We start from the raw sequence: 18976 nt of genomic DNA, 5'->3' as shown, positions 1-18976 counted from the left end.
ATAAAAGTCCAGTTCTCTGAGAACATAACACAACATAAAAGAATACAAACAAACAAACTAATTATGTATATTTCATGCTATTGATTTGAGTTTAAGTTACAAATATGCTTGTGTGAACGCGAAGCATTAAACTCTCGTCGCCCAAAAGTATGCTTTAAAGTATTTCTTAATATCACGTCGAATTATTATATTATTTTTTTTGAATAATTAATCTATATCTTTGACATTTTGTACTCATTTACTGTTTAGTGCTTAAGCTTTAAAATATGATTTGAAAATTCTAACATGTCAAGTGAAAAAAAGCTGGCTGGTACGACACGCTATGTATTTATACATCACGTAAACATATTTTTTACATTTACTGAGGATTACTTCGATAGATGGCGCCACTCAAATGAAAATAGTTATCCTATTATTCTCATTTCAACAATTATTTTTACTAAATTCATAAAAAAACCCCCAATGTATTAATTTTTGGTGTTGCTTTTAATTGCCCGACTTTTGAACCTAGCGCTGATATTTCCTACATCACAAAGTAAATGAACCAATCAGAAAACTAATTACGCTGTGAAAATATATATTAAATTAAATTATGGAAAATTATTATTTAAAGTACTGATTGGCAAGTGTCGCTGGACAAAAGCGGATTGCCAAAACCTCTGATGGTCAGACGATTTAGAGGCGTTTTCATAATGAAATCTCACGTCCTCCTGCTTGGATTCCTGGTCATCCTTATTGGAATCCTTAGTCATGAAAATGTCGATGCAGCTGGACTTTTATCCTCGTCGGCACAGACCCAGGGATGCCAATGCTCCCTGACGATGTCCTGCAGCTGCTGCCAGAGTGTTTCGGTTGATCTCCTGAATCAAAATAGTACCGGTATGTAGCTAGGATACACACTTTCTTATAACCCTTACCTTACCTTTAAATTCCCCTTCAAGTCTGCCTCACTTTGGGCATTGGCTTGACCAGTGGAACCATCAATTTGGGGGCCACAATGGATGGAAATGCGGTGGCCGCGTTCGCCATCAGCACCACCAAGCCGCCCACATATTGCATACCCGTCATCTCGATGGTTTCCGTGGACATGTGCATTAAAGTAAACATCAAGGTGGCAGGAGTGGCGGTCAAGGCCTGTCCCACCTTTTATACCAACTATGCCACGAACCAGGTCGTGAGCTACGATTTTCCCTGCATCCAAGTGGGCATGGATGGAGTTAGCCTGATCTAGAATACATATGCGACACCCAAAACACACAACGCTTCTTTCAAGTTTTTTATTCTGTATGCTCTTCGTTAGGTTTATAAAATGTTCAGCAGCTAGCCGGGAAAATCGCTATATACAAATGTTACTGGTCAAATGCACAGGATCCGCAGACCGATCCAGGATACACTGCATTTGACAGCTAAGCTTAACGAGTAAGGCTATTAAACAAAAACAAGTGTTATCGGTGAAACCCATCAGCCCAAACCACAAGAGAAAAATGTACAATAAACTTACAACTGAAGATCACAAAGGACTCCTAACCACAGAGGCTGGTCTCACGAATTCTACCAATTATACATATTATGTTGGGTCTTCCTATATTGAGGTAAGCAGCAGATAATCTAGGCTTCGCATCGGGATTCTTTGTGGGGGCACTTCGAGAACTGCTGCCAGTGCACCCAGAATTTGGATCAGTTCGCTCGTAATCGCTCGTACACCTTGTTTATCGGATATATCAACTAAAACTATGCTTGGACCAGGCCACTCTGGTTGCCCAAACAGCACTGCGCGTCCCGGCCAAGCGGGGCTGCATCGCCTCCAAGGGACGCGGACGCGGATGAGGCGGGCACATCGCTCACGATCGCCTTGCACATGACCATCCTGACTCCGGCGAGGAAGTCCGAGAGGTAACATCATGTGGGTCGTGACGGGGCCGGCGGTTTTCGCTCCAGGGACGAGGATTGCAGCACGGCGGGAGGTGGCGGTGGCGGGGCACTCCGCATCCTGGGCACCGGCTTCTGGTCCTTGCTGGCCGTGGCCAGTGAGTCCCTCAGCACCTTTGGCTGCGTCGTTATGACCTTTGGTATGGTTCCCAGATGCTTCGACGTGCCATCCGCACCGCCCTCCAATCGCACCGACTCGATGGACGAGGACACCCGGCTGTTGCCCTCCTCGTCCAGCTCGTTTCCCACCTCCACCTCGTCGTCCTCATCCTCGTTCTCCTGATCCTCGATCAGGGCGCGGAACTCTTGGATCGATTCGTTAAGCACCCACAGTTGTGACAGCAACGAGAGATCTAGTTGACGCAGTCCGTTCTGGAATGAAAAATCGAGTAAAGGATTAGTACTAATTCGTGATACTTTGAAAGTTACTTAGTAACTTAGTAATACTCAGTGTGGGCGTAGCCCGTTGATTTATCTGTGCAAAGTAGTTACTTTACATTTTATTGATTCAGATTGCCTTATCCGAAATATATATCTCGTCTGGCTGGCCGGCCGACCATGAATAATCCCAATACCCATGTCCTCCTTTAGTTTTGGCCTGTATTTTCGTGGCATGACGCTTGTGGTCAAAATGAAAGTTCCCCTGTCGCTGTCGAGTAGGAAGGAAAAATCTCATTTGTCAATTAATATCGCGGCATAATATCGCGCCAAAAGAAAAGCAGAAAAACTTTCTGCAGCCGCCGCAGCATCGTGGTATTAGCCAAATCCGCTCAAGCCGGCGTTTTCGCTGACGACCAACTCCCACCTGGCTTACTAATGCATTCAGATTGACTGCGAAAGCAAATTAAAGTTGAGTTAATAAGAAGTGACTGTCACTTGAGCGCAACTGAACATTTAAATACATTAAAATATTGAAATATTTTTAAATATATTTATTGGCCATAAGTCAAGTGAAGAAGCTTTCCCTTGGCGACCGCTGGTCCAGAAAAACCACAAAACTCAATTTTCTTCACTTCCGTCTAGAATACGGTTAGCAATTAGTCATTTGAGGTTTCCTCTTCAATATTCAATACTACTGCTAACTTCGGCTAATTTTCCGCTTTTCCTCAACTTTCCCAACAACGAGGAAGTATCTACGTGTTCTCCGCTAAAAAATGCCCATCTCAGTTTCTTCTTTTTAACCATTTGCTGTTGGCCATGTTAAGTGTGTGCCAGTTTTTGCCGGATTAATGCCGGCTGTACAAAACCTTTCGGCTTTTCGCCACATTTTTGGCGTGGGCGTCGCCTCGGGTCGAATGTGAATTAGTTGCAAATTAACATACTACTGGCAGGGTTATCCGTGGAAAGTCGATCCAAATAGAAGTGTGCTAATGCCATTAGCTAGCTTGGCCAGAAAGTAAGTAGGCCAATCAGGTGATAGGCAAGCAATCTTGATTAGAAGTCATGCTGGTTAGGTATGAAGTATCTAGAATCTATATTTATGTATCTTTCAATATTTCCACCTTTTGGTATTTCTTTTAGTTTTACCAATTCGTCTGCTGTCATAAATCGAATCGATACGTGTATAGTTGACAATTTAATTAGCCCTAAGCCCTTTGCGCTAAAATTGCTTTGTGGCTTGTATTGAGTGGCGGTAAGGAGGCTTTGCCGCAAGCAGAAGCCCTAGAAGTATCTTTAAATGCAACAGCGCCAAATGGCAATGAACGCTGCAAATGCCAGACAAGGCTGCCACCGCCCTGCCGCATAAATCAGTGCATATGTATATATATATATAGCTGGATATAGACACACGGATCTGCCCAAGATCCAAGATAAATACTGGCGCGTTCTATCTTTAGCCGCGAAGCCATTCAGCTCACATCAAACATTTCTGCACCGATGCGTGAACTCTGCAGCCGAACGCGGCACCTTTTCGCGAAATGCGGAAGATCAGGAAACGGGCAGGAATCTCAGCGATTTGCTGGGGTAATGGAACCGCCCAGATGGTTGGCCACTTAGCTATCCGGACATTCGCGAGTGCCATCTATTGATGATTTGTGGGCTTTATGTGAGCGGTATATCTGGAATATACGATCAGATCCGTAAGGCTTCTTCGCACCCTTTCATGAACGTGTGTGATTCCCCGCACGGATTTAATTAACTCGGAGGCAGGCAAATGAGGCAACTTGGGATTGCAGAACGAATGTGTATCTTTATATGTGGCAGGGCCCTCGGCAAGAGGTTGGCGTGTCATGTTCGCGGTCTGATAAGCTGAGCTCGGTTCGCATGTGCCAAATAAAGTGGAACAAGTGAGAAGCGATTAGCCACAAATGGGGGTATTTCTTGGCCAAGTCTCTTCAGACTCGAGATTCGAGCTGCTAGACTTCAGACTTGAGACTTGGCCTAATCGGCAGCCGACGATCTTGGAGCCGGAGAAAGAATGCCCGGGCCGGGCTTGGTCGTTCAAGGCCGTTTTATGTAAGCCGTAAAAATCCATTTCATGCATTGATGCATTTCTTCTCACAAACTGTCCGCTGGCTCTTTAGTGGCTTAGCTAGCTGCCTGCTCTTGCCTTTGTTGCCTTTTTTTTCGTTCATAAATTTAATTTGCTGCCATAACCGAGGTATCTGGCAACATAAATTAGCTGAAGCGGACCCGCTTTGTTGTTGCTTTGCTGCCAGCTTGCTTACTTGCTCACTTGCTTACTTGCCCACTTGCCCGATTGCCAAGTTGCCAGCTTGCCAGCTTGCCAGCTTGCCAGTTTGCTGGATTGCCTGGCTTAATGGCTGCGCATGCGCTGATTAGTCGTACTCCTGTTTTCTCCCATTGTGGCCCCACTCGGCTTTATTTCTCCCCGATGCGTTGTGTTGCATTAACCAGGTTTATTACTTCATTTTCATCGTTGCTCACATTAGAGATGGTGCCGCTGATGGCGCTGGGAATGGCGGCTCTAACAATTGAGCGTAATTTGACTTGACAATCATCTATTAATATGGGGGGCATAAGGTAGAGTGGTTTCCAGCCAAGGAGTAATTGCAATTTGGGTTACAACAGAAATATAACAAAAATCTAGGTCTAAGGGAGTCAATAAATCGAGTTGAACTTGTACAAACATCCGTTTCTTTGTTTGTAAAAATGTAAACGCATTAATTGTGGTAAGAAAAGCATGCTTCTGTAGAATGGATAATCGCATTATAGGTGGCACGCCAAAAGCCCATTGTGCCGCCGACTGAAAGCCGATCTAATAACCCAATAATAACCCACTACCGCACTGACCTTCGGCAAATATTTACTTTTAATTCGTCTACAATCTACAATATCGAGTGAGTAAAAGCGGCTTTATATCAAATACGGGAGTGAGCGAACAATGCATATCAGTATCTTGGGTTCACCAAGAAGGCTAACCACTCAATCTCTGCCCAGTACTCGGCATTCGAAAGCAAAAGCAAAAGCAAAAGCGGCCAACTAGCATAATTGCAAAATAAGAAACACATTCACACACCGGACCCATACCCATACCCATACCCACATACCCATACTTACTGGCTTACACACCCACCGAACTGAGCGATCAGAGCTTGAATCGTTAATCAACCGACCGAGACCGAAACATTTGCGAAAACCATGGAAAGATAGTTCAGATAGGTCAGCACAGCGATACCCTAACAAATGGTGCTGGTAATTAGTTTAAAAAATAAACCCAAAATCACTTCCCCATTGATTCGGATCTATTTTTTGCCGAGAAACGAGTGTTTTCCTTCGAATGCCAGGGCTTTATCTCCGCCCGATGGCATTTCGACTAGATTTTGGCGGCCCAACTTGGCCCGAAAGTGACTAAGACCCGGTAGAGTTAGATAAACAAAGCCCGGCGATATTGTGGCAACGAATGGATTCAAATGCCCCGCAGCAATAACACACAATCACAAATGGTTGGGCAAATACAATGACCAATTAAAGTGTCATTGGATTTAGGCTTTGTGGCGGCGAAATCTACGAGCTAATAGAATCGCTTGAAGCGCGTGAAATGCGCGTGTAACAATCATATTGCACAGGAAATGTGGCCCACAAATATACCATTTGCGCCCAAGACCCCGTCTCGACCACGTCCTAAAAGCCATATTGCACAACGGCAGACATGCAAATTGCGCAAAATGCTTTAAATGGTGCACAATTTAGTATTTATTTCCAATTGTCGAGCGCCGCCACAGATCGACGTCTAAATCGGAGCAGCACGAAAAGTCAGAAGACTTCGCTTTTATTTGATCCGAGACTTGAGTACCGCCGAAGTGGCCGCTCCTAACCCAAGGCTTACTACACTTGTGGGGGGTGCTTACACCCACGCCTAAGCGGGCATTAAACAGGTTCTTGCGACCATAATGCCATGGAATCTATCTATCTATATGTATCGAAGCCGCAGCCGCTGCCAGCCAGCAAACCAAATTAAATGTGAAAGGTTTGGCCAACATTTAGACTTTGCCCCGCCGCAGAAGTTGCCATTAGGCGGCTGAACTGCGGCTTACCCAGCAGGTCAATAAAGTTCACTTCCAAATGCAGCTCGTACCCTCGAGAAGTGTGTTATATTTCGGCACTAGAGTGACAGCACGCGCACAAAAATAGCTTGCTTCGTCACTTCACACAACTGGTTCCTGGCCGTCGAACTAAATTGCTTCGCTTAAGATGCAAATTTTATGAAATACTTTAGTTCCAAACTGAGTCAGTGGTCGAAAGTAAGGTGTTTCGGCATTCTACAGATACTTATACTCATAAGGAATGCCTATAAACTCTCCAATATAAACAATATATATATGAAAGCAATCGTACGGCACTCGTTTTCATTCCAACTACAATAAAATATGATTGAGATCTCACCATTTCCTTCCGCAGCGTCGCAATCTGGGCATCCAGAGTGCTGCCCGCCTCGACCGCCTGGGGGTTTCCTTTGGCGGATAAGCTGGGGGACTTGGCCTCGGATTTGGCCACCAGCATTGGTGGTGTGGATGTGTTTCCGTTCGGCGAGGAGGGCAGTGACTTATCGGTGGCATGCTCCTTGGTATCCTGTGTCTCCCCTGCAAGAGTGTCGTTTGGTTTTCGGCTGCCATCGCTGCTGTTGTTGTTTCCTTCCACATCGCTCAGGAGTCCCGAATCGGAGCACAATAACTTGTTGAAGCCGATCAGAGATTTCGGCAGCGGGGGCAGCTCGCAAGCCGAGTTTCCACTGCAATGAGAAGATTGATTGGAAGACACGGATCAGTATCATGGAGTACAAACTGGGGTTAAGTACATACAGTTTAGTTCCAGCCCAACTATACCTTTGCTTGCCACCCAAATAGCCATAACCCTGCCAATAACCAATCACATGACCATCTAGACCATCATCACTCTCCTTCTCAAAACCATCAGTACCATCATCATCGTCCTCCTCCTTACTGCGATGGAGCATTTCACTTAGGATCAGGGGCAGAACGGTCGCCTCCCCGCAATCACTGTCATCATCGTAATCGCTGCAGGTGGTGGGCGTGCCACTACGCCCGATCCTCAGCTCCTCGTCGTCCTTCTCGTCCAGGTTGAAGAAGCCGTCCTGAAAACGCTGGTACCACTTCGCCACGTACTGCGCACTGGGGCAGAAGGGCCCAAAGGCGTTGCGGCACTCCTCAAAGATCTGGGCGGGATGCAGGCGGCGCCGGAAGCCAAACAGTATGCACTGCTGCAGCTCCACGGCCGAGGGCGCCGGAATGGGCGTCAGAAAGAGGTCGTCCAGGTCCTCGGACATTTTCGGTGGCTTTGCGAGACGGCGCTTGAGACTCCTTATGACATTAGCTGCAAAGTTTCCGATGGGGAAGAGGATAGGTGGATCTTTTAGATATCATATCGCAGGCGCGAGAAAGCTGGTGAGGCAAGAACTCCTTGGATTCAACGCATGTTCCTCGGTTTCAACAGAGAACAGAACACAGGAACACAGAACAGAAAAACAGAACACTGGATGAGGTGATGGATCTTGCGGCATGGGATATTATCAGATGTTGGTTAGGCACAGCAGGTGTTATGGCTTATTTGGGTTATTTTCAGAGAGAACGACTTATGACATAAGCTGCTAAGTGGATTCAAAGGTAATATAACTTCATTAACAGCACATCATGGCTAAGCACAGCATCTGAGAGCTGCCTTGGGAAATCATTAGTAATTGTGGATTACAGCTTGAACAGATAGAGATCGCCAGCTCTCGAAAGATTGGCCTTTCAATCTCAATCTGTAATATTAGCACAGGCATTCGTGTGTACAAAGATACATGAGAACATGGCCGGGTATGCGAAAATATAAAGTTATGTACATAATGCAGGCCCAACTCCATTCGTCGCAGAAACCAGACAGACACGAAGGCCACCAACTTATGGCTTTTAGAATGCTAGCGAACGAGTTCAAAAATTTGCTAAACAGTCGGTTCAGTCAGTGGCATCAAAGGCCATAATATAGTTGCAAAAACGTGGTCAATGCAAGAGGTAATTTGGTTTGTGACTTCATTTGAGCGCAATGGAGATTACGAGGCCAATAAACGCCATGAAAACAGCCCAATTCTCAGCGTAAACTCGTTGTATCTAGAAGTATTATGAAATGTATCTAGAGATTTAAATAGAAGGAATGTTTGTTTGATAATAAATATGTTCGCATATTGTGCAATCCACTTGTTTATTATTTGCCCATATTAAAAAGTCGTTTAGCTAAATAAAACCCAGCTGGTTCTACATCATTTCAAAGGGCTGGCCGACAATATAGCCAAAGTCAACACCTTTCATCTATTTTCGACCCACACGTCCGACTATTTTGAATATGCGAATTGAATCCGTCAGCAGCCAATTGGTGTCTAATTAAAGCGCATTTCAACTGCCATTCGAACAAGGAATCATAATCATAATAATAAATGGGATTTTGTGCTGAACCGATATTACGTCATGGGGAAAAGCGAACTATGCTGCGCAGGGCAAGGCTGGAGGTCAACGAATACGAGGTGATCTATACAAACGTGGGTGATGAGTATATCCCAAATGTCTCACATGTCGGTTAATGAAAACACATGGGAATCATACGGATCCGCAGGTTGTTACTTTTTAAACAGCCGATGATGTTGTGAAGTAATAATAACACATTGGAAAAACACTGCGGCAACAACATATTTCTTGAACAACACACAAATCAACACGAAAACTTTGTATTTCTGGTATTTATTTATTTGCGAAGCAGAGGCAGCGTATAGATATTATTTTTACTACTCGCACAGCATGTCTAATTTGATTTGCTAATCTGTCATTTTTATCTGAAGAATTCGAATTCACACAGCTGCGTAAACATTGTCATTAGAAAGGGTCTGCGATTCAGCGCGTACTCACAGATCACGATTTGAACAAACAGTATGGGAAAAATGAACATATAATCTGTGTTTCCTCGTTCCGTTTGGCGTGGATATATTGTTTGTTTCGCTGCGAAATTCGCGTGCAACTAAAAATTAAATGCTGCCACTTTCGGCCACGTTGGAGCGCTGAGCGCTGAGCGTTGGAGCACCCCAATCCCATAGAGAGCGGCCCCAAGGAACCGCAACCTGAAGACAGCCAAACAGAGACACGAAGCCAAGCGATTCACGCGATCCACGGAGCACGGAACGGATTGCTCTGCTCTCGAGAGTGAGCGTTGGGAATCGAGACAAAAATAATACAAATATATAAGCAGAAATGAGCAAATTGATTTAATAAAAAATCAAATGACAAACAGGGTGTATTTCCGGGGGTCAATGGCTTGATTATCTAAGACAGTATCTATATAGATCTATCATAACAAATCATAACGTTCTATGCTGATCCTTAGTTCCTCCAGCTCATTAAATCCTTGTTTCTTTCACTCAACCACTTAGAAAATCCAATAAAATGCAAGCACTGGAGAACCCTTGTCTGATTTTTCTGGAAAGTCGTAAAATCGTCATACCAGATCCAGATCCGTAAGATCCCCAGTTGTGCACCACCCTGTAGAGGCCCTGTCACCATCGCATCCCCGGATATTTTTAGATATAACAAAATAACACGCTCGCGCCGCTGTAGTACATCATGTACGGAATAATCGGACGACTCTCCGGCGATCCCAATCCGTATAGCCGGCAATCGCCGAGGAAGCGTTCCCATTCCCATTCAGAAATGATGCAGCCGTCAAAGACTTGTCTTGTTTCGGACCCCAACTGCTTCCCTTTTGTTATTATTATACGATTTGAATTTTGTTTAGTTTCAGCCGTAGCCTTGCAAGAGGCGGGGCAAGAGACCAAAGCGAATTGGGACCGTGCAGCGGAATGCGGCAGTCTATATTTAACCCGTAAACCGGGTGGAGCACGGATCCACGCAGCGCTGTGACCCACAGAGGCAGTGCATCGAGTGGGCAAATTATGCGGACAATGGCGCAGGTGGCGAATCGGAGCACGCACATTGCAGGATGCGGCATTGCGGCAGAACAATGCGATGTACTATATAGTGGACTTATTTATATGCCATAGTATAGTAGCGCCATGGCGATTTCTCGACGCACTGACTGGCTCTACGTACGTGATCATAATACCAATGGGTGACCCAAAAATTTCACCACTTCGCATTTATGAGCTTTCCTTGGCCAAATCGCCCGGCTGACTGGCGCAACAAATGGCACTCGGCGGGCTGAGAAGGTGATAAAAGGGGCATTTAAATGGCTGGCGAAGATCTGTGGGTCAGTTCTTCGAGACTCAGCCGCTTCTCAGCCGTTTAATGAGGGCACGGTAAAGACTAATAACGCCGCCTCAGCTCACACAATCGGGTTCCAGTTTCTCACAGCAGTGGCTTTCTCACGCATTCTAATAAGGCATCGTTTTCCATTGTCTTCAATCTGCAGTCAGCAGTCAGCAGTCTTCAGTCACCAGTCTTCTGTCTCCAGTCTTCTGTTTTCTGTCTTCAAGACGGACTACTGGTGAGCGGAGTCCGGTGCAAATTAAGTGAGAAGTTGCAGGGTCTTGGGGGAGTTATTATCGCCGGTTACTCACGTATTGTCGCCTCTACGTGAGCCACTCCCACCTGGGGGAACGAAAGAAAGAAACCTTTGGGGGCAGCCACAAAATCGCTCATATCATCGCAGCGTTTTCGCTTTCATTCGAACTACTCAGCGCAGAGCCCATAAATTTCTGTTTTCTACCCGGGAGTTTCTAAACAAATAACCAATAGTAGTAGTATGCAAATGAGCCAGCGACTAGAGCGGTTTAGTTACCCAAATAAATTGTATTGGCCTGTGCGGCATAGCATACATACGATTAGTCGCGCGTTTCTCTTTCGAATCCGACGAAAAGCGAAATTTTGATTTCGGTTTCCTGATTAGTAGAACCAACCAACTTGGCCATTGGACGCCGCCTGGCCACTGCCCCTACGAATGGCTTAATTTATGCAGATTCACCGTGTTCAGACCTTATTATCGTACATATAGCACGATATCGGCATCGGCAAAAGGCCACTGCTGAGACTTTGTTAGCCAGCAACTGAACACAACTCAAAGACTCAAAGACTCAAAAGCGAAAGCACCGCAATATGAGCGGGACATTTTTGAGAATTCAAAAATATGCAAGACACGCTATTGATCCCATTAAAAATACACGTATTAATACGAAAAGAGGGGCTCTGATGATTAATTGCCTTTGAAGCCATAGAGGTATTACCACTCGAACTCTAAAAGGTGTTACCAACGAAATTGGTCAAGTCAATTCTATATAATATGCCTAAATACGACCATAATGCATGGCTAGAAAAGGTTATATCTTAACCAAGAAGTCTACTACATTTTACATAGATTAATAAACCGAGGGCGTACGAATAAACAAGACTAATGCGAAAAGCCACGAGCTATTCAAATTTCCTTATGTGAAAGTAAAAAGTAAAATGTTCGCTGTGCAGCATGGCGACCACAAGCGAATAAAGTGAATAAAGCGAATAAATCCGTCCACTTGACCACCGAACGGAACAGGAAACTTGGGCAATACTCGCGCACCTGAGATACGAATCTACAAATCTGCGCCAGCTTGGCTCAGACTGCCATTTGCTATTTTTGGCCAGACATCTGCGTGGAGTTGTTGGCATTAAAAATTAAACAAAATAAGGCAGCGCGACTGCCGAGCGGGGGCAAATTAAGTGAGAAACGAGGTCTTAACGCAGGAAACATATGGAAGCAATTCGCCTCAAAGGCCCTTTGTTTCAGTAGAAAAAAACAGCAACTGGAGTAAAACCTATCGATATAGCACAAAATCAGTAGCTACTGATTAGATAAATACATGTAAATGCAGCCTTATCTTTGCTTACTTAAAGCTGCAGCCTAGATTATATCATTAGTAGTTCATAAACTGTAACAGAGCGTACAGATACAGATACAGATACAGATACAGAGTCTTGGCTTTATGTAAGCCAAGTTAGGCAGGCTGGCAGGCAGGCAGGCGGCCCACACTCGTGGACGAAGTGGAGTGGAGTCCAAGACTTCATCCACTTTTGGTTTCCAGGTGCAGGCTGCTTTTCCGCATGTTTGTTTTCCGCTAAAATCAAGTTTATGCTGGCTCTCTGGCGCAGAGTCTCTGGGTATTTTGGCCACTTTCTGGCAGGGATTGTCGTCCGTACTGCTCACCTTGTAAACTAGTAACACTCATTTGGGCACGCGTTTCTGGTACAAGACGCGGCCACTCACTACTCACCACTCGACCAATCACGCAATTAATTGAGTTGATCTTTCCCAGAAGTTTCTCTGCGAAAGGTCTTGGGACGGAGCTTAAGATCCATTGACCTGATAACTGAGAGAACAAAGGGGTAGTTGAACTCCGGCTATCTGTCGCATCATCTTGGGATACTAGCTGCTAGCCAACTGAAACGGAGGCATATTACGCAGAAGTACTACGAGTATGAGTGCGAGCACACCTGAAACTCAGTCAGTCAGCAGTTTGCCGAGTCACCTGTCGTACTTTAACGGTTCTCACACTCGTAACAGCCTCAAAAACCTGACTTGTGTATCTTTGGCAAACACAGAAATTACAACGCCGCCACCTGAAAACTGCCGACTGGCTGACAGCCATCAAGAGTCAAGACTCAGATCTGAATCCGAATCGGAATCCGAACCGGCCATGATTTTAATCGCAGTTGAAGGTGTTACTTCGACTAGTTTCTATGGAGCTACACATAGATGCAGACCCATTTATGATATAGGTAAGTAGCAGGTCTGAAAGGATTATGGATAGCTATTCACATGTTTATACTTTCGGTGAAAGCTAATCACTTGTTCGATAGAAACGAACTATTGGCCCAAGTTGAAGCCCATCTTAAATGGAACTTAGGTAGCAGCTAATAAAAGCAGTGTTTCTTTAATGGCTTTCAAAAGCTTGGCTTGCATTTGTTGGATACGTATGTAAATCTCTGGCCGATTTCGTGGCTGGCTTTCATTCGCCTTGCAATTCCCAGAAAATTATGTTGGAAAATGATTGGTGGCAACGAGCAGAGCGAGGCAGTAATCAAGTTGCAGTCGTCGTTATTCAAGACATTACCACATGCAAGCATTCCATTTCGCTTTTTAATAACACTCACTCACAGGTGACAATTAAGCTCGTTTTTCAACGAATTATTCCGTGGCTAGCTTCTTTCGTTCTTTGGGCGCCAAACAAAAGGTTAATGAATTTTTTTGGGTTAAACTCACGGAAATGTCTTTATAAACTTTAACGACCTTTATACGAGCATACTATATATATGATATACCCATATATACTATATAGAAGAACGGAAAGCGGTGAGCATTCCTGATAACGGCAACCTTTATGCAAATCGAATTGGAAGGAGCAGTAACTGGGATTGGACTGATCGAATTGGAATTTATTTTACAACGCTTGCGTTGCACTTGCAACAGTTAGCCACGCCAATGGAAGTGGCCATAGATGTGAGAGTATCTACATCCGCTTATCCGTGAATCAGCTCGTATGCATGAGACCCAATCCACACGTTCGGGCATTTGAAAGATGCAATTTGCAGTTGCATCTCGCCTTAGGAAATGACTTCTCGACAGAGCTCGCTTAAATATGCATTGATTGAGTGAGTAATAGATAAAGTGAAATACAATATTATTATCGGCACAAATGCCTGCATGAAGAGAGCGAGTCGCACCGAGTTATTTCAATTATATACGATTCGCTTTTGAAATGCACTTGTGTAATGCATGGAAAAACTAAAATTTTTCCGCGCATTATACACACATTTAATGAATTTAATGAATAATAGAAATTCCCTCATATAATGCGCCATTTTTGGAGTTAATTCCAAGGCAAGATTCAAATTGAAGAAATATGCTGAATATTTTATTATTACTTTCTAACCAGAAAAGCACATGATCGGAGAACTTAAGCCCGTGATTTATTGGCAGCGTAGTGGCGATTTCTTTCGGCCATTCTGATGGCTATTGGGAGTCAATGAAAGCTATGAATCGTGTGAATAAGCAAATATTGGAACATACATATATGCACGATATATGAAGTATCTTGGTCGTGTGGCGATGGCGCAAATGCCAAGCCAAGTGAGTCACGATAATCACTTTTCGCGGCGACAAACACGTACCGTATAGCAATATATCTATCTATACGGCTATATGGGAATACATGCGAGTATGGTATTTGTATTTATATGTTAATATGAGCCCAGGCCCAGTGTGTGTACCCGCTAAAATCCAAATTCGAGTCGTAAGAGAGCGCCTCCAAACGGGTTTTGGCCACTTCGATTCAGCTGCTGCGCTGTTGTTTTTGTTGCCGCCGTTAAAATACTAACGAGAAACCTAAATTGTTAATATCGCAAGCCTTTGCGGCTACTTGCTGCAATTGCAATCGGCATCGGGCCCAAAAGATCGCACATGCAACGTGAAATGTGCAACATGCAACATGCAGCGAGCAGCAAGCAGCAAGCCACACTCGGAATGATGTCAGCAGAGATAAGTTAATGTAAGCCAAACCTGTGCTGCTGTGAGAGATCTCACTCGGATGCGAGCTGCACAACAATGGAGCACCTGAAGATGAAGAGGTGCTCGGGATTGGGACTCGGTCTGCGATTCGGACGCGGATTCCGTGGGATGCGCACGGCCGATCAAAACCATGTCAATGGAGCCCAGCGAAACTCGGTGAAATAATTGCGGTAGCAAGGGGCGATCTTGGATGATCGGGCTCAGCTCGAAACTATTACGACCTCCAACGTATGGAGCCGTTTTTACAGATCTTCAATTGATGGTCAAGATTTTGTTTTCCCTCGGCAAACAGCTAATTTCCATACTCATTAACGTTTAATGAACGGCAATAGCAATAAATAATGTTATAGCTTCATTTATGGATGCTAAAACTATCTGTTCCTTCATTATCCACGAATCTCATTAGCTGCACTTACTACACATAATTTTAATTAAATATATAACGAATGTTTTAGAGGCATTAGTTCCTAGGATCAGCTTTTGCTATTTCTTCTAACAATTATCCATTGAGAAATAGTTTCGAAACTCACCGCTTTCCGTTGCGAGAACGCTTCTCGCTCTCGGCCTCCTTGACGCTGTCCCAGCTGTCGCCCACTCCCGAGGACATGTCGTCCAGCCGCTCCTCGTCCTCCATGCCCGAGTCCTCCAGGCTGATGTGGCAGCTGGTCAGAGTGACTGCCGTGCCGTTGTCGCCCACCTCGATCCAATCCGAGGTGCGGATGCGCTGGGATCGCTCGGTTCCGTAGGGCGAGGAGTCCGTGGAGCAGCCCGAGGGGCAGCGCTTCCTCGAGGACGAGCCCTCCTTGCCGATGTTCTCCTTCAGCGATTTGTTGACCGCGTAGGTGAGCGTGTCCTCCTCGTCGACGTCGCCATCGGCATCCTCCACGTTGTCCGCATCCACGTCCTCGGTGTCGGCATCATCTATGGAGTTGTAGCGCCTGCGAGATGCCACGCTTTTGGGCGTGGAAGTGGTGGGTGGGGGCGAGAGGGACTTGGCGGTGGGCAGCTGCTCCAGGGAGCAGGACTTATTCCGCATGGCAGCCAGCTCCGAGATGAGCATCTCGTGGAAGGCCTGCTTCTTTTGCGGCGTGTTGCCCACGCTGATCGAGCTCTTCATGGTGCTGGTCTGGCCGCCGTTCACATTGATCCTCATGCAGTTGCCCGATGACTGGATGGCCAGGACATCGGACTCCTGCTTCAGGGCCTCGTGCTTGGTTATGATGGTGGTGTCGGCGGCGGCCTGCTTCTGGCTCTGGTTGATGATTATCTCCGAGAACAGACGCTCGGCGGCGTTCTTCAGATTGTTCTTGATCTCCACTGTCCGCCCGGATAGGAATCCTCCTCCATTATGCGGGGAGGATGCCGGATCCTTCTGGCTGCCATCCAGGGTGGTCTTTGATCGCCTGAAGAGCCCATTTGATGATGGGCTGGGAGCCACCACTGGAATGTCTTCCACATCCAGAGTGGCCACGGGCACTTGGACAATTTTCCGTGGCCTGGGAAGCGGCTGACTGGCCGGCTGGAGGCCCGCCCTCTCGAAGTCCACCTTTCCCAGGCTCAAGCGGGTGTCCTTGCGGGGCGTGGTCTGTGGCGTGCTCCCGATCACGCTTATCGAGTTATGCCGGTTGACCGTGACCACCGAGGTCATTGAATCCCTGGGCTTGGCCGTGGGCACATCCGGTGCCTTGCGCAGCTTCAGGGGCTTCACCGGCGGCGTTGGCACCGCCGTGGTGGGCGTCTGTGTCTGGGCCTGTTTCTTGGGCAGATTGACCGTTGGCGACTTGTAGACCAAGGTACGACCCACTGCACTCAGCTGGCTCACGAAGGTGGGCTTCTTCTGGATGATCGGAGGGGCTCCTGCTCCATTGGCCAACTGTGCTGCTGCTTTGGGCCTGGGCGGCACTGGTGGTCCTGGCCGCTTCACCACCACCGTGTTGGTGGTGGTGGCTGCTGATCCGGCGGCTGTGGTGGCCATTGCTGGTGGTGGTGCCTTCGCTGTGCTGCTCGTTCTCACGCCAAAACCGCACTCGAAACCAGTATTTTTAGGTCACTTCTCGAACGGCAAGCCAGAGACTACTGCGCTTATTTATTATTATTACTTAGCATAAGCGCGCAAATGGGAAACTAGTTTTGCTCTTCTCACATGGCGATCTCCTCCGCAGCTCCTCCTCACCACCTCATCCACATCTGCTCCGGCCTCTCGAGTGGATCTCTGATCTATTTTGAATATAGGCCACTGCAACGGAGCTAGTTGGATGCTGGATATTGTAAGTCGGATTGCTAGTTGAACGTTGGATGTTGAATGTGCCAAGTAACACTTTATTGGTCGGCTATTCAGTTATTCGATATGGAATATAAGCATGGCCGCTCGGCTCTTTGCTCTTTTGCGAAACTCGTTTTCGATCTTTGGGGGTTCTGTGGATTTTAAAGTGAAAGGGTTCCGTTTATTTTGGTTTTGGGACTCTGCATCGGGCAATGGAAACTTTGCGACCAACAACTCCGCGCCATTTAATTGTTTAATACTTTGGAAAAAGAATAAGCGACCTAATCCTTGGATTCTGATCTGTATAAAGTGAAAGGGGATTGGTTTTATGACTTGCACCTATGAGATAGGAACTTTAATGCCTAAGGCTAGTTATATCAATTAACAAAGCTCCTCCATTCAGGTAATTATCTATATATATTGATAAACTGACAACAATATGGGTAAAACGATAAACAAAAGACTTAAGTAAAACCATATAGGCACTGAAAACACTCTTTTTAAGTCGGGGCCTTTAAAAGAATGGCGCTGGCAATTAACGTTTTTTGTTGTTTGCACAAAGAAGTTTCACTTTAGCACTGAATTCGGCACTAGCTGGATCTCGAGTTTACGATCTTTTAACTGCCTTTATTTGTTTAAATTTTACGTGTATAATTTAAGCACTGCACCCACACCCACACGTAAATCACTGAACCGATTTTCAAGGCGGGGGAGCATGAGTTACAGGGTTTCGATTTTATCGGATCGGTTCGTTGGGAAAACCCCAAGATATGATAGTTATCTCTTGGGTATTCTAATGAGTGAGTGATTCACCAAACAGTAAATACTGCACTTTTGCGCTTCAAATAGCCAAGACCATTGCAGCGGACACACCAACTCACACACACCCGGGCACACTCACACACACCAGCACGCAGATGCGACCGACACGGATGCGAATACGATTCGTTTTACGATACGATACAGATGCGATATATCCGCTGTACGATGCGCTTTGCACGAGAGCCAGAAGTGAACTGAAACCGAAACGGAGAGAAAGATTCGAAAGAGCGAGGCTCAGCGCACCTTGCTCAACATTGTTGTTGCTACACGGCCGTACGAGAGTGTGTGTGTCTGCGAGTGCGACAGTGTGGGTGCCTTGGATAAACGAGTGACGCGGCACAACTCGAAAAGTCTGCACTTCAAAGATACTTTTGCATCGCATGCAGTCACGCAGTTACTCTATTATTTACCCAGCTGAATGCAAATAAATTCGGTTTATTTTCATTTGTATGTAAAATGAATTATATTTCGTTACAAAAATATAGGTAAGCACTTAAAACTATTGAGTAAGTTCTTGTAAGTTGTACAAAGGGTTATTTTAGGAACAATTATTTCTTATATTCCACTGTGAGCACCTAAGTAAATAAGGAACTTGCCTTCTTAATTAAATTAACAACAATTTGAAATTGATTTAAAAGCAAATGGTTCTTATCATATCCTACTATCTAAACCCAACCCAAGATACACGGTTCGAGTTCCGAAAAGTTAGAAACCAAACGGGTTGAACTTTAAATTAACTTTAACTTTTCAACCGCAACCGAATGGAACCCAACCAGCTCTTATACACCGCTGCTCCTCTCTTTTGGCCGATTCTCCGCTCCTCTCCAGCTTTTCGGAAGAGAAACTTGGCACATGGCCAGAAGTGCATTGATTGCTTCTTGAAACGGGTGGTGCTGGAGTACGATGACGATGATGAGGTTCCCCGGTTGCCGGCGTCTGGCTGCTGTTCGGTTTTCCTTTTTT

The 18976-nt window shown here is 45.6% G+C and overlaps 2 protein-coding genes across 10 annotated transcripts; one reads left to right on the top strand and one right to left on the bottom strand.

Moving 5' to 3' along the window:
• The first annotated feature begins 456 nt into the window (after positions 1-456).
• On the top strand, positions 457-1376 carry LOC6730129. Its single transcript, XM_002105384.3, has 2 exons — positions 457-879; positions 942-1376. The coding sequence occupies exons 1-2, from the start codon at positions 663-665 to the stop codon at positions 1229-1231; spliced, it is 507 nt and encodes a 168-aa protein (XP_002105420.2). The 5' UTR covers positions 457-662; the 3' UTR covers positions 1232-1376.
• Positions 1264-18238, bottom strand: LOC6730127. Of its 9 annotated transcripts, none has more exons than XM_044923151.1 (4): positions 18073-18236; positions 15459-17343; positions 6778-7123; positions 1264-2301 (listed from the first exon to the last, which is right to left on the bottom strand). In XM_044923151.1, exons 2-4 carry the CDS (start codon positions 16901-16903, stop codon positions 1900-1902), a joined length of 2193 nt encoding a protein of 730 aa, XP_044779086.1. In that variant the 5' UTR covers positions 16904-17343; positions 18073-18236; the 3' UTR covers positions 1264-1899. The 9 variants fall into 9 exon arrangements, with proteins under 9 accessions (XP_044779086.1, XP_016036894.1, XP_016036895.1 ...); XM_016177808.2 differs by having other exon boundaries at positions 18079-18236; XM_016177809.2 differs by having other exon boundaries at positions 18093-18236.
• Between the last annotated feature and the right edge of the window lie 738 nt (positions 18239-18976).

The sequence above is a fragment of the Drosophila simulans genome, chromosome 3R, assembly GCF_016746395.2.
Source record: "Drosophila simulans strain w501 chromosome 3R, Prin_Dsim_3.1, whole genome shotgun sequence".
Classification (NCBI taxonomy): domain Eukaryota; kingdom Metazoa; phylum Arthropoda; class Insecta; order Diptera; family Drosophilidae; genus Drosophila; species Drosophila simulans.
The sequence above is the reverse complement of the archived record's forward strand: the minus strand, read 5'-3'. Positions and strand labels throughout refer to the sequence as shown.